Here is a 13,357-nt window from a genome sequence, read left to right as displayed (position 1 = left end):
GACGGGGGTGACTGGCAGTGGCTCACCCTTTCTTTCATGTTGGGGATGTCAGGAAGGTGAGAATCTTAATGTAATGCAAGCGCACTCAGATCAGCGGAGGGAGGATTTCCGGGATTTGCCAGGACTCACGGAGAAGATGCTGAGGACTGTGGGGGGAAGTCCACCCCGTGCCAGTGGGGACCGCGCAGAGTCCCTCTGCACTGTCGTTCCTAGAGGCGCCCCCGGGCACAGATGTGGGGCACAAGTGCCCATCAGTTCCCCACTCGGAACTCACAGGGAGGTCAGCATCTTGGTGTGATGGGTCAGCAGAGGGAGGGACCGTAGACCCTCCCCTGAGTGAGAAATGGGGACCGTGAGGGAGGACCACACGTTATAGGGCCTCAGCCTGCCTGCTGCAGCTTTCAGCCTCTGGAGACTAGGGGCGCTGTGGCCAGGTAAGGCCATCGTCACTTCCACTGTTCGGTCTCAGGGAGCTGTGGGCCGTACTGTGAGGAAATGTCCTCAAGTCAAGAGAGAAAGGAGCCCCCAGATCCTCCCAGGAGACCCAGTGGGGACTGTGAATGACGACTGAAGGTAGCACACCCCCCTTCCACCGAATCAAAGGCATAATAAAGAGTCCTGCCCAGGCCTCTGCTCAGACCTTGAAGGCCCGGAGCATGGTTGTCAGGCGGAGGCTCCTCATTTCTTTGTATCATTTCTAAGGGAGACGAGATCCTTCGTCTGAAGGTGCCGCACCAGGGGCAGCAGGAGGGGTCCCAGACCCTTGGTGTCGACAAGATGAGGACGCTGAATGGTTGAGGACCAGCGAGTTCAGGACAGAGCAGGCCCCACACAACTGTCAGCGCTGTGCACCCCGACAGTGTCCATGACTCAGTTCCTTCTCGTGGGCCGCAGGGAGCTTTGAGGTGTCACCTTTAGAGCAGCACAGGAAAGAGGTCCCGGCCCTACCAAGAGTCGATGTGACAATCCTGTTTGTGAACGAAAGAGACCCTTGGAACCCAGAGAGGGCCTACCCTACCAGGATCTGTGGTCACCGCCGTCAGCCACAGGCAGGGCTGGCAGGCTGTAGCCTGAGGCTCACTCACTCTCGCTTCTTACACTGGGTTCTCAGGGGACAGGCTGACCAAGAACAAGAGCCTAGTGGTTCCTAGAGCAGTGCCCTCAAGGAAACGTGCAGAGCGGCCTTCTTCAAGTCAGGGTGGGACCTCCCTGCTGAAGGTGCTCACACCCTCTCACCTTCCCTCCTCCAGGTTCCAGCATCACCTGCTCTCCTGCCCACTCCCCCGCTTGCTGTCCCTGCCCATAGTCATGCCTCGGGGGCAGAAGAGTAAGCTCCGTGCCCGCGAGAAGCGCCACCAGACCCGGAGGGAGACCCAGAATCTCGGGGGTGCTCAGGCCACTGCAGCACAGAGAGAAGAGTCGCCCTCGTGCCCCTCTTCTCCTTCTCGGGGTACTCCCCCGAGCTCCCCTGCTGCTGGCCCTCGCCAGGAGCCTCAGGGAGCCCCAGCCACTAGCTCTCCTGCTGCAGGGGTTTCAGGCCCAGGATCTGATGTGCGTGCCAAGGTCCGGGTTGAGGCAAGGAGAAATTCCTCCCAGGCTTCAGCCTCCGGTGAGAGCTTTCAGAGAGATCCTCTGATCAAGAAGGTGGGAATGTTGATAGAATTCCTGCTGGAGAAGTATACAGTGGAAGAGCCCATTATAAAGGCAGACTTGCTGAAGCTTGTGAACAAAAGGTACAAGAGGAAGTTCCCTGAGATCCTCAGGAGAGCTGCTGAGTGCGTTCAGCTGGTCTTTGGTCTTGAGTTGAAGGAAGTCAAGCCGGGTGGTGATTCCTATGCCCTTGTCAGCAAGCTACATGTCAGCGATGATGGGCGTCAGAGCAGTGGCGGGCGGTTTCGGAAGAATGGGCTTCTGATGCTTGTCCTCGGTGTGATCTTCTTGCATGGCGACCGCGCCTCTGAGGAGGAGATCTGGGAATTCCTGAATGGTTTGGGTGTTTATGTTGGAAGGTGTCACATAATCTTTGGGGAGCCCAGGAAGCTTATCACAGAAGATCTGGTGCAGGAAAAGTACCTGGTGTATCGTCAGGTGTGCGACAGCGATCTCCTGTGCTATGAGCTCCTGTGGGGCCGGAGAGCCCACGCTGAAACCAGCAAGATGAAAGTCCTCGAGTTTATGGCCAAGGTGGCTGGTACCGTCCCCAGTGCCTTACCAGATCTCTATGAGGAGGCTCTGAAAGATGAGGAAGAGAGAGCCCAAGCCCGAGCCCGAGCCAGAGCTGCAGCCAGGGCTGGTACTCGAGTCAAGGCCAGTGCGCCTTCCAAGGTCTTGTCTAGCAGTTCCTCCCACCCTTAGTGAGGTCTGAGGCAGCTTCTTCACTTCGTGTTTGACCAACGCTGCCAACCTTTTCAGTAGTGAGAGGCTAAGCTGGGACTGGAAAGCTCATAATGTATATCTTCTTTGTGTTCCTGTTTTACACTAGTATCTTTCAAATGTTGTTTCTTTCACTAGAATGTTTCTTTAGATTCAGAATCCAAGTTTATAAATGACATGGATCACATATTTGTTGTTGTTTATCAGGTTTAAGCGTAAGAGTTTAGGTACCGTGTAGTACGATGTGAAAACTCCTTGCATGTTTCTGGGGTTCTGGACTGAGATAATATGGCTTTGGAATAGGAATTTTCTTGGAAATGTGAAAGAATGCTGTGGTTTTAAAATGAAAAGCAAAGTAAAGTTTAGTCAAATTTTGGTTTGTCTTATTCACCTTTGTCTTTCTCTTTGGAAAATTCAAAGATATACACCTAGATGTCCTTAGCTTATTCAAGAATGCCGACAAAATTAGATAGTAATAAGTTACATTCCTCACTCAGTGCCTCATTGATTCCCATCTGTAATTGAGCATCTGCTCTTTGGAAGGTTCTGTGCTGGTAGTGATGATGCTAAGATAAAAAAGACCCTGCACCTGCATGTAGATGTTGAGAGTATAAGAGCCGCTATTATATAAGGAAGGTGGTGTGATGAAAAAACCCAGTGAGGATGGTGGGGAGAGAGTCCAGATGAGAGCAGTGAAGTATAAATTCTCTTAGCCAGAACACTTTGAGGTTTGGTTATTTTGCAAATCCCTCCTTGGGAGGTAATTTTAAGTTGGCTGCATGGTGGGCTAGATGAGGCTGTGATAATGGTGAGCAGGGGTCCAGTGCTTTTGCCCTGGTGCAGGTGAACACGGTGCACAAACAAACCAGGTGTTTTATGCAGATTGTCTCCTTTGTGGTGGGATGCTGAGAAGCCCCTGTGTTGGCACTCTGTGCCCTGGGCTGGAGGAGCCCCAGCCCGCTCCATTAATTAGTTATCGGGTTTTTTTAATTGGAGTATAATTGCTTTACAATGTTGTGTTTCTGCTGTGCAACGAAGTGAATCATCTACACGTATACATATATCCCCTCCCTGCTGGACTTCCCCCCACCCATCTAGGTGGTCACAGAGCACCTAGCTGAGCTCCCTGTGCTGTACAGCAGGTTCCCACTAGCTGTCTATTTGACACATGGTAGTGTACATAGGTCAATCCTAATCTCCCAATTCATGCCACCCCCCCTTCCCCCGTGTCCACATGTCCGTTCTCCATGTCTGCGTCTCTGTTCCTGCCCTGCAAAGAGGTTCAACTGTACCAGTTATCTAGATTCCACATATATGCGTTAATATATGAGATTTGTTTGTCTTGAGTGTAATCTGGCAGAACTCCTAAATGGGCCCAGATTTTGGTGGTGATGAAACACATGAAAATCGGGGGGGTTTTGGGGAAGCAGGGGAATTATTGGTCCTTGACACAAATTCTATAAGGTTTGAGTTGCATCCTGGTGAAACCCCTGCCTCCACAAATGAAACAACATATTCTCTGCTAGGGAAAATGTACTCAGGGTTACTTGCTAAGGAGCACTTTGGTTAATTCAGCTTTCTTTGTCCTAGAGGCCCGCATAGTCTCTGACATCTCCTGGATAAAATGAAAAATTCCTAGAGATGAGGGTATCTCTAGGACAGAGAAGACCAGTCTCTTCTGGTATGAAAACAAGCATCATAATAACTGCCATGCATGAAAGACCCAGACATCGCCAGCCACTGTGCCAGGTGCTTTACATATATCACATATGTTCCGACAGTTCTATAAGATGAGGCTTATCAAACCCACTTGGCAGACAAAGAACTTGCAGTATTCTCCGGACTGGTAAAGTGACAGAACCGGGAGTACGGCCCGGTCTGAATTCCTCCAGAGCCCATACTGTTCCACTCCTCCCAGCCTGAGGCAGCCCTTCTGTCTCTTAATCCATTTCTCCTCTCACTGCTCCGTGACGTCTCTCAGGCAATAAGAAAGAGGAACTTGTAGCCAAAATATTAAAAGCAGGCCTAAAGAAGGAAGGTGAACATGAGAATCAGACACCATTTGGGGATTGTCTGTGGGCTTCGTTTACCTAGGATCCTCCTGCCCCTCGCCCCAGGCTTCCCTGAGAGCTGATTGCCCCGGTCCCGGCACGGGGGTCCAGTCCCAGCACTTTGTGGCATCACAGCGCCCTGCCCCTGGGTCTTCCCCAGTGTGCCCTCGTGTCCAGACTGGAAGCTGACCTGCTGGCCAGCTCTTCTCTGCATCTTCCTCTGGAGGCTGCACTCAGCTCCCGGAGGAATGGACAGCCCATATGCCCTGCCCTCCCCTGACTCGGAGCATCCCGACTCCCCGCAGATCCCGTTCGTCACCGTGGACCCCTGGGACAGCAGCTGCTCTTTCCATGTATCTGTTCACTTCAGACAGTGACGTTTACACACCTCCTCATCTCCACTGGGTGCCTCCACCACATTCTCAAGCCTGCTGGTGACGAGACTCTGATTTGGTACGGACTCTACAGGGCCTTGGCTTATAACGCCAAGGCTAGGGAGGCCTTGTTTGAAACAACGTGATATTTGCAGTAGGATTTTAATGAAGTGTCTTCTTTGAATCTGGCCACTGAATCCATACACTGATGAGTGAACTTAATTAAGGGGTCCCAAACCAAAGCCTTCTTCCTAAGTGGTAAAGGAGGAGGGACCAAGGAAGTCACTGTGTAAACAAACATCTGCTGAGGCTGAATTCCTAAAAACCCATCTTGGAGTCCTTCTTGGAGGTGGAAAATGGTTCTTTGTCAGACATGCTAGCTTTGAATAACAAGGAAAAGTAATTCACCATCCTCCCAGTAATCCTTGTCTGTATCGGTCCCAGGGGAGATGCTGTTTGTTCAATATGCTTAATGGCACCTGTTCGGGTGTTCAGGTATGTTCAGTCAGGTGGTGGGTGGCTATGATTTTGACCATGCAACCAAAAGTTAGGAGAAAATTCCCAGCCTACTGAGATTACACAGGTTATTGCAACTGGCAATGCGGAAAGGTACTGGTGAAAGCCCTCTCTGCTGAGATGTACAGGGTACTTTTGGAAATTAGATGGAATCCTGTATTTGAAAACATGTCTTACATAGTATGCACAAGAAAAACTTGGTGAATTTCAAGGTAAATTTGGCCTTCTCAGAAACTCCTCCAACTAACTAAGAGGGTTGTTGTCATAAGCAATTGCAGTAGTTGCTCTTTATTGAGCACACACTATACACCAGTTTATGGGAGACTGCAAACCTCATCCACATCCTGTCTTGCTCTCCTTGGGTTCCTGGGGAGACTATATTCCCAGTCCACTTGTAATTAGGAAGGGTCACCTCCAGACCAAGGCACGAGGGAGTCAGTACGGCACCTCTGTGCTTTCTCTTCCATTCAGCAGCAAACAGAGAGAGCCCGTGTTGAGGTGTGGAGCCACGTGACGTACATAGCCGGGATCTCGGAGTCATCTGTGAGCGGTGAGCCTCTGCCAACCTTCATCAGGTTTTATGTGCACAAGAAACAGACTTCTGTTGTGTTAAGTCATTCAGATATCAGGTTTTCTCTGTTGCATCAGTTAGCAGTTACTTAATCCGAGTGATACGCAACTACTATTTCTACTCTTAGGCTCATTTAAATGTTTTAATGACAGAGCTAATCATAGCATATATATTCTTCTTATAAAAACTTCTTACACACATAAATCACAAACTCCTCCCTTACAACATTGCTCGAAAATTCAGCCCCCTTTTCAAAAGTAACCACAATTAACTGTCTGGTGTGTGTCATTCTAAAGCTGATTTGAGGCTTCTTTGTACATAGATGTGCTACAAAAATATGTTGAATTTTTAACACACAGGGGCCACAGTGTACATATTGTTCTGTGACTTGCTCTTGTAACTTAATGGAAGTGAATGCAAGATCTTTCTGTGACAGCACGTATAAGAGCCACCTCACTTTTTAAAACTGTCATCACCATTAGAAAAGGTCCCAGCCAGCCCTCTGGTCCTAAGCTACAGCGTGAAGTAGAGCCCCTCAGCCAACCTGTAGATCTGTGAGAACAAACAGTTGTTGTGTTAGGATGCTACGTTTTGTGGCTCTTCATTGGGCAGTGGAAGTTTACTAATAAGTACATTAAGGGCTAGCAGTTCATATTTTAATTTTTTATGTTCTTTGTCTTCCACAGGGAGCACATACTATTCCTAAAAATATTTTTAAGGTTAAGAAAAATAAACTTCAAAAGGCATGGGAAATTCTAATTACAGATGTTAGGGAAGCCTTTAAAATGGGAAAAATAAGCAAATAATTTACAAAAGAAGAGTGAAGTGACGCATGATTATTTCTCCTACAGAATGAAAACAAAAAGATTACTTATAGACTATTCTCTCTCCAGATGGTGAATTGATAAAGAGAATTTTTTTTTAAAACATCTTTATTGGGGTATAATTGCTTTACAATGGTGTGCTAGTTTCTGCTCTATAACAAAGTGAATTAGTTACACATATACATATGTTCCCATATCTCTTCCCTCTTGCGTCTTGCTCCCTCCCACCCTCCCTATCCCACCCCTCCAGGGGGTCACAAAGCACCGAGCTGATATCCCTGAGCTATGGGGCTGCTTCCCACTAGCTATCTACCTTACGTTTGGTAGTGTATATATGTCCATGTCTCTCTCTCGCTTTGTCACAGCTCACCCTTCCCCCTCCCCATATCCTCAAGTCCGTTCTCTAGTAGGTCTGTGTCTTTATTCCTGTCTTACTCCTAGGTTCTTCATGACATTTTTTTTTTCTTAAATTCCATATATATGTGTTAGCATACGGTATTTGTCTTTCTCTTTCTGACTTACTTCACTCCGTATGACAGACTCTAGGTCTATCCACCTCATTACAAATAGCTCAATTTCGTTTCTTTTTATGGCTGAGTAATATTCCATTGTATATATGTGCCACATCTTCTTTATCCATTCATCCAATGATGGACACTTAGATTGTTTCCATCTCCGGGCTATTGTAAATAGAGCTGCGATGAACATTTTGGTACATGACTCTTTTTGAATTATGGTTTTCTCAGGGTATATGCCCAGTAGTGGGATTGCTGGGTCATATGGTAGTTCTATTTGTAGTTTTTTAAGGAACCTCCATACTGTTCTCCATAGTGGCTGAACCAATTCACATTCCCACCGGCACTGCAAGAGGGTTCCCTTTTTTCCCCACCCTCTCCAGCATTTATTGTTTCTAGATTTTTTGATGATGGCCATTCTGACTGGTGTGAGATGATATCTCATTGTAGTTTTGATTTGCATTTCTCTAATGATTAATGATGTTGAGCATTCTTTCATGTGTTTGTTGGCAGTCTGTATATCTTCTTTGGAGAAATGTCTATTTAGGTCTTCTGCCCATTTTTGGATTGGGTTGTTTGTTTTTTTGTTATTGAGCTGCATGAGCCGCTTGTAAATTTTGGAAATTAATCCTTTGTCAGTTGCTTCATTTGCAAATATTTTCTCCCATTCTGAGGGTTGTCTTTTGGTCTTATTTATGGTTTCCTTTGCTATGCAAAAGCTTTGAAGTTTCATTAGGTCCCATTTGTTTATTTTTCTTTTTATTTCCATTTCTCTAGGAGGTGGGTCAAAAACGATCTTGCTGTGATTTATGTCATAGAGTGTCCTGCCTGTGTTTTCCTCTAAGAGTTTGATAGTTTCTGACCTTACATTGAGGTCTTTAATCCATTTTGAGCTTATTTTTGTGTATGATGTTAGGGAGTGATCTAATCTCATACTTTTACATGTACCTGTCCAGTTTTCCCAGTACCACTTATTGAAGAGGCTGTTCTTTCTCCACTGTACATTCCTGCCTCCTTTATCAAAGATAAGGTGACCATATGTGTGTGGGTTTATCTCTGGGCTTTCTATCCTGTTCCATTGATCTATCTTTCTGTTTTTGTGCCAGTACCATACTGTCTTGATTACTGTAGCTTTGTAGTAGAGTCTGAAGTCAGGGAGCCTGATTCCTCCAGCTCCATTTTTCGTTCTCAAGATTGCTTTGGCTATTCGGGGTCTTTTGTGTTTCCATACAAATTGCGAAATTTTTTGTTCTAGTTCTGTGAAAAATGCCAGTGGTAGTTTAATAGGGATTGCATTGAATCTATAGATTGCTTTGGGTAGTAGAGTCATTTTCACAATGTTGATTCTTCCAATCCAAGAACATGGTATGTCTCTCCATCTATTTGTATCATCTTTAATTTCTCTCATCAGTATCTTATGATTTTCTGCATACAGGTCTTGTGTCTCCTTAGGTAGGTTTATTCCTAGATATTTTATTCTTTTTGTTGCAGTGGTTAATGGGAGTGTTTTCTTGATTTCACTTTCAGATTTTTCATCATTAGTGTATAGGAATGCCAGAGATTTCTGTGCATTAATTTTATATCCTGCAACTTTACCAAATTCATTGATTAGCTCTAGCAGTTTTCTGGTAGCATCTTTAGGATTCTCTATTTATAGTATCATATCATCTGCAAACAGTGACAGTTTTTCTTCTTTTCCGATTTGGATTTCTTTTATTTCCTTTTCTTCTCTGATTGCTGTGGCTTAAACTTCCAAAACTATGTTGAATAAGAGTGGTGAGAGTGGGCAACCTTGTCTTGTTCCTGATCTTAGTGGAAATGCTTTCAGTTTTTCAGTATTGAGGATGATGTTGGCTGTGGGCTTGTCATATATGGTCTTTAATAGGTTGAGGAAAGTTCCCTCTATGCCTACTTTCTGCAGGGTTTTTATCATAAATGGGTGTTGAATTATGTCAAAAGCTTTCTCTGCATTTATTGAGATGATCATATGGTTCTTCTTCTTCAATTTGTTAATATGGTTTATCACATTGATAGATTTGTGTATATTGAAGAATCCTTGCATTCCTGGAATAAACCCCGCTTGATCATGGTGTATGAGCCTTTTAATGTGCTGTTGGATTCTGTTCGCTAGTCTTTTGTTGAGGATTTTTGCATCTGTGTTCATCAGTGATATTGGCCTGTAGTTTTCTTTCTTTGTGACATCCTTGTCTGGTTTTGGTATCAAGGTGATGGTGGCTCATAGAAGGAATTTGGGAGTGTTCCTCCCTCTGCTATATTTTGAAAGAGTTTGAGAAGGATAGGTGTTAGCTCTTCTCTAAATGTTTGATAGAATTTGCCTGTGAAGTCATCTGGTCCTGGGCTTTTGTTTGTTAGAAGATTTTTAATCACAGTTTCAATTTCGGTGCTTGTGATTGGTCTGTTCATATTTTCTATTTCTTCCTCCTGGTTCAGTCTCACAAGGTTGTGCATTTCTACGAATTTGTCCATTTCTTCCAGGTTGTCCATTTTATTGGCATAGAGTTGCTTGTAGTAATCTCTCATGATCTTTTGTATTTCTGCAGTGTCAGTTGTTACTTCTCCTTTTTCATTTCTAATTCTGTTGATTTGAGTCTTCTCCCTTTTTTTCTTGATGAGTCTGGCTAATGGGTTATCTATTTTGTTTATTTTCTCAAAGAACCAGCTTTTAGTTTTATTGATCTTTGCTATTGTTTCCTTCATTTCTTTTTCATTTATTTCTGATCTGATTTTTATGGTTTGTTTCCTTCTGCTAACTTTGGGGTTTTTTTGTTCTTCTTTCTCTAATTGCTTGAGGTGCAAGGTTAGTTTGTTTATTCGAGATGTTTCCTGCTTCTTAAGGTAGGCTTATATTGCTATTAACTTCCCTCTTAGAACTGCTTTGGCTGCATCCTATTGGTTTTGGGTCGTCGTGTCTCCATTGTCATTTGTTTCTAGGTATTTTTTTATTTCCTCTTTGATTTCTTCAATGATCACTTCGGTATTAATTAGTGTATTGTTTAGCCTCCATGTGTTTGTATTTTTTACAGGTCTTTTCCTATAATTGATATCTAGTCTCATGGTGTTGTGGTCGGAAAAGATACTTGATACAATTTCAATTTTCTTAAATTTACCAAGGCTTGGTTTGTGACCCAAGATATGATCTATCCTGGAGAATGTTCCATGAGCACTTGAGAAAAATGTGTATTCTGTTGTTTTTGGATGGAGTGTCCTATAAATATCAATTAAGCTCATCTTGTTTAATGTATCATTTAAAGCTTGTTTTTCCTTATTTATTTTCATTTTGGATGATCTGTCCATTGGTGAAAGTGGGGTGTTAAAGTCCCCTACTATGAATATGTTACTTTCGATATCCCCTTTTATGGCTGTTAGTATTTGCCTTATGTATTGAGGTGCTCCTTTGTTGGGTGCATAAATATTTACAATTGTTATATCTTCTTCTTAGATCGATCCCTTGATCATTATGTAGTGTCCTTCTTTGTCTCTTCTAATAGTCTTTATTTTAAAGTCTATTTTGTCTGATATGAGAATTGCTTCTCCAGCCTTCTTTTGGTTTCCATTTGCATGGAATATCTTTTTCCATCCCCTTACTTTCAGTCTGTATGTGTCTCTAGGTCTGAAGTGGGTCTCTTGTAGACAGCATATATATGGGTCTTGTTTTTGTATCCATTCAGCCAATCTGTGTCTTTTGGTGGGAGCATTTAGTCCATTTACATTTAAGGTAATTATCGATATGTATGTTCCTATTCCCATTTTCTTAATTGTTTTGGGTTTGTTATTGTAGGTTTTTCCTTGTCTTGTGTTTCTTGCCTAGAGAAGTTCCTTTAGCAGTTGTTGTAGAGCTGGTTTGGTGGTGCTGAACTCTCTCAGCTTTTGCTTGTCTGTAAAGGTTTTGATTTCTCCATCTAATCTGAATGAGATCCTTGCTGGGTAGAGTAATCTTGGTTGCAGGTTCTTCTCCTTCATCACTTTAAATATGTCCTGCCACTCCCTTCTGGCTTGCAGAGTTTCTGCTGAAAGATCAGCTGTTAACCTTATGGGGATTCCCTTGTGTGTTATTTGTTGTTTTTCCCTTGTTGCTTTTAATATGCTTTCTTTGTATTTAATTTTTGACAGTTTGATTAATATGTGTCTTGGCGTATTTCTCCTTGGATTTATCCTGTATGGGACTCTCTGTGCTTCCTGGACTTGATTAACTATTTCCTTTCCCATATTAGGGAAGTTTTCAACTATAATCTCTTCAAATATTTTCTCCGTCCCATTCTTTTTCTCTTCTTCTTCTGGAACCCCTATAATTCGAATGTTGGTGCGTTTAATGTTGTCTGAGAGGTCTCTGAGACTGTCCTTAGTTCTTCTCATTCTTTTTTCTTTTTTCTGCTCTGTAGTAGTTATTTCCACTATTTTATCTTCCAGGTCACTTATCCGTCCTTCTGCCTCAGTTATTCTGCTATTGATCCCATCTAGAGTCTTTTTCATTTCATTTATTGTGTTGTTCATCATTGTTTGTTTCATCTTTAGTTCTTCTAGGTCCTTGTTAAATGTTTCTTGCATTTTGTCTATTCTGTTTCCAAGATTTTGGATCATCTTTACCATCATTATTCTGAATTCTTTTTCAGGTAGACTGCCTATTTCCTCTTCATTTGTTAGGTCTGGTGGGTTTTTATCTTCCTCCTTCATCTGCTGTGTGTTTTTGTGCCTTCTCATTTTGCTTAACTTACTGTGTTTGGGGTCTCCTTTTTGCAGGCTGCAGGTTCATAGTTCCCGTTGTTTTTGATGTCTGTCCCCAGTGGCTAAGATTGGTTCAGTGGGTTATGTAGGCTTCCTAGTGGAGGGGACTTGTGCCTGTGTTCTGGTGGATGAGGCTGGATCTTGTCTCTCTAGTGGGCAGGTCCACGTCTGGTGGTGTGTTTTGGGGTGTCTGTGGACTTATTATGATTTTAGGCAGCCTCTCTGCTAATGGGTATGGTTGTGTTCCTGTTTTGCTAGTTGTTTGGCATAGGTTGTCCAGCACTGTAGCTTGCTGGTCGTTGAGTGAAGCTGGGTGGTGGTGTTGAGATGGAGATCTCTGGGAGATTTTCGCCGTTTGATATTATGTGGAGCCTGGAGGTCTCTTGTTGACCAGTGTCCTGAAGTTGGCTGTGCCGCCTCAGAGGCACAGCACTGACTCCTGGTTGTTGCACCAAGAGCCTTTCATTCACACGCCTCAGAATAAAAGGGAGTAAAAGTAGAGAGAAAGAATTAGTAGAAGTAAGAAGAAAGAAAGAAAGAAAGAAAGAAAGAAAGAAAGGAGGGATGGAGGGAGGGAGGGGGGAAAGGAAGGAAGGAAGAAAGAAGAAAGGAAAGAAGGAAAGAATGGAGGGAGGGGAGGAGAGAGCAAGGAAGGAGGGAAGGAGGGAAGGAAGGAAAAAAGAAAGAAGATACAGTAGAATAAAATAAAGTAAAATATAATAAAGTTATTAAATTAAAAAATAATTATTTAGAAAAAGAAAGGGACGGACAGAAGCCTAGGACAAATGGTGAAAGCAAAGATATACAGGCAAAATCTCACACAAAAGCATACACATACACACCAAAAGAGGAAAAGAGGAAAAAATAATAAATTTTGCTCTCAAAGTCCACCTCCTCAATTTGGGATGATTCGTTGTCTATTCATGTATTCCACAGATGCAGGGTACATCAAGTTGATTGTGGAGCTTTAATCCGCTGCTTCTGAGGCTGCTGGGAGAGATTTCCCTTTCTCTTCTTTGTTCTCACAGCTCCCAGGTGCTCAGCTTTGGATTTGGCCCCGCCGCTGTGTGTAGGTCGCCGGAGGGCATCTGTTCTTCCCCCAGACAGGATGGGGTTTAAGGAGCAGCTGCTTAGGGGGCTCTGGCTCACTCAGGCCGGGGGGAGGGAGGGGTACGGAGTGCTGGGCGAGCCTGTGGCGGCAGAGGCCGGCATGACGTTGCACCAGCCTAAGGCGCGCCGTGCGTTCTCCCGGGGAAGTTGTCCCTGGATTATGGGACCCTGGCAGTGGTGGGCTGCACAGGCTCCTGGTAGGGGAGGTGTGGAGAGTGAGCTGTGCTCACACACAGGCTTCTTGGTGGCAGCAGCAGCGGCCTTAGCGTCTCATGCCCAT

At 44.3% G+C, this 13,357-nt stretch overlaps 2 protein-coding genes across 2 annotated transcripts in view; both read left to right on the top strand.

The window, feature by feature from the left end:
• CFAP47 (cilia and flagella associated protein 47) overlaps positions 1–13,357 on the top strand; it is a 509,799-nt gene that overhangs the window by 68,910 nt on the left and 427,532 nt on the right.
• LOC132513622 (melanoma-associated antigen B4-like) lies at positions 1,055–2,355 on the top strand. Its single transcript, XM_060138120.1, has one exon. The coding sequence runs from the start codon at positions 1,309–1,311 to the stop codon at positions 2,353–2,355; it is 1,047 nt and encodes a 348-aa protein (XP_059994103.1). The 5' UTR covers positions 1,055–1,308.

The sequence above is a fragment of the Lagenorhynchus albirostris genome, chromosome X (assembly GCF_949774975.1).
Source record: "Lagenorhynchus albirostris chromosome X, mLagAlb1.1, whole genome shotgun sequence".
NCBI lineage: Eukaryota > Metazoa > Chordata > Mammalia > Artiodactyla > Delphinidae > Lagenorhynchus > Lagenorhynchus albirostris.
Note: the sequence above shows the minus strand (reverse complement) of the source record. Positions and strands in the feature narration are given on the sequence as shown.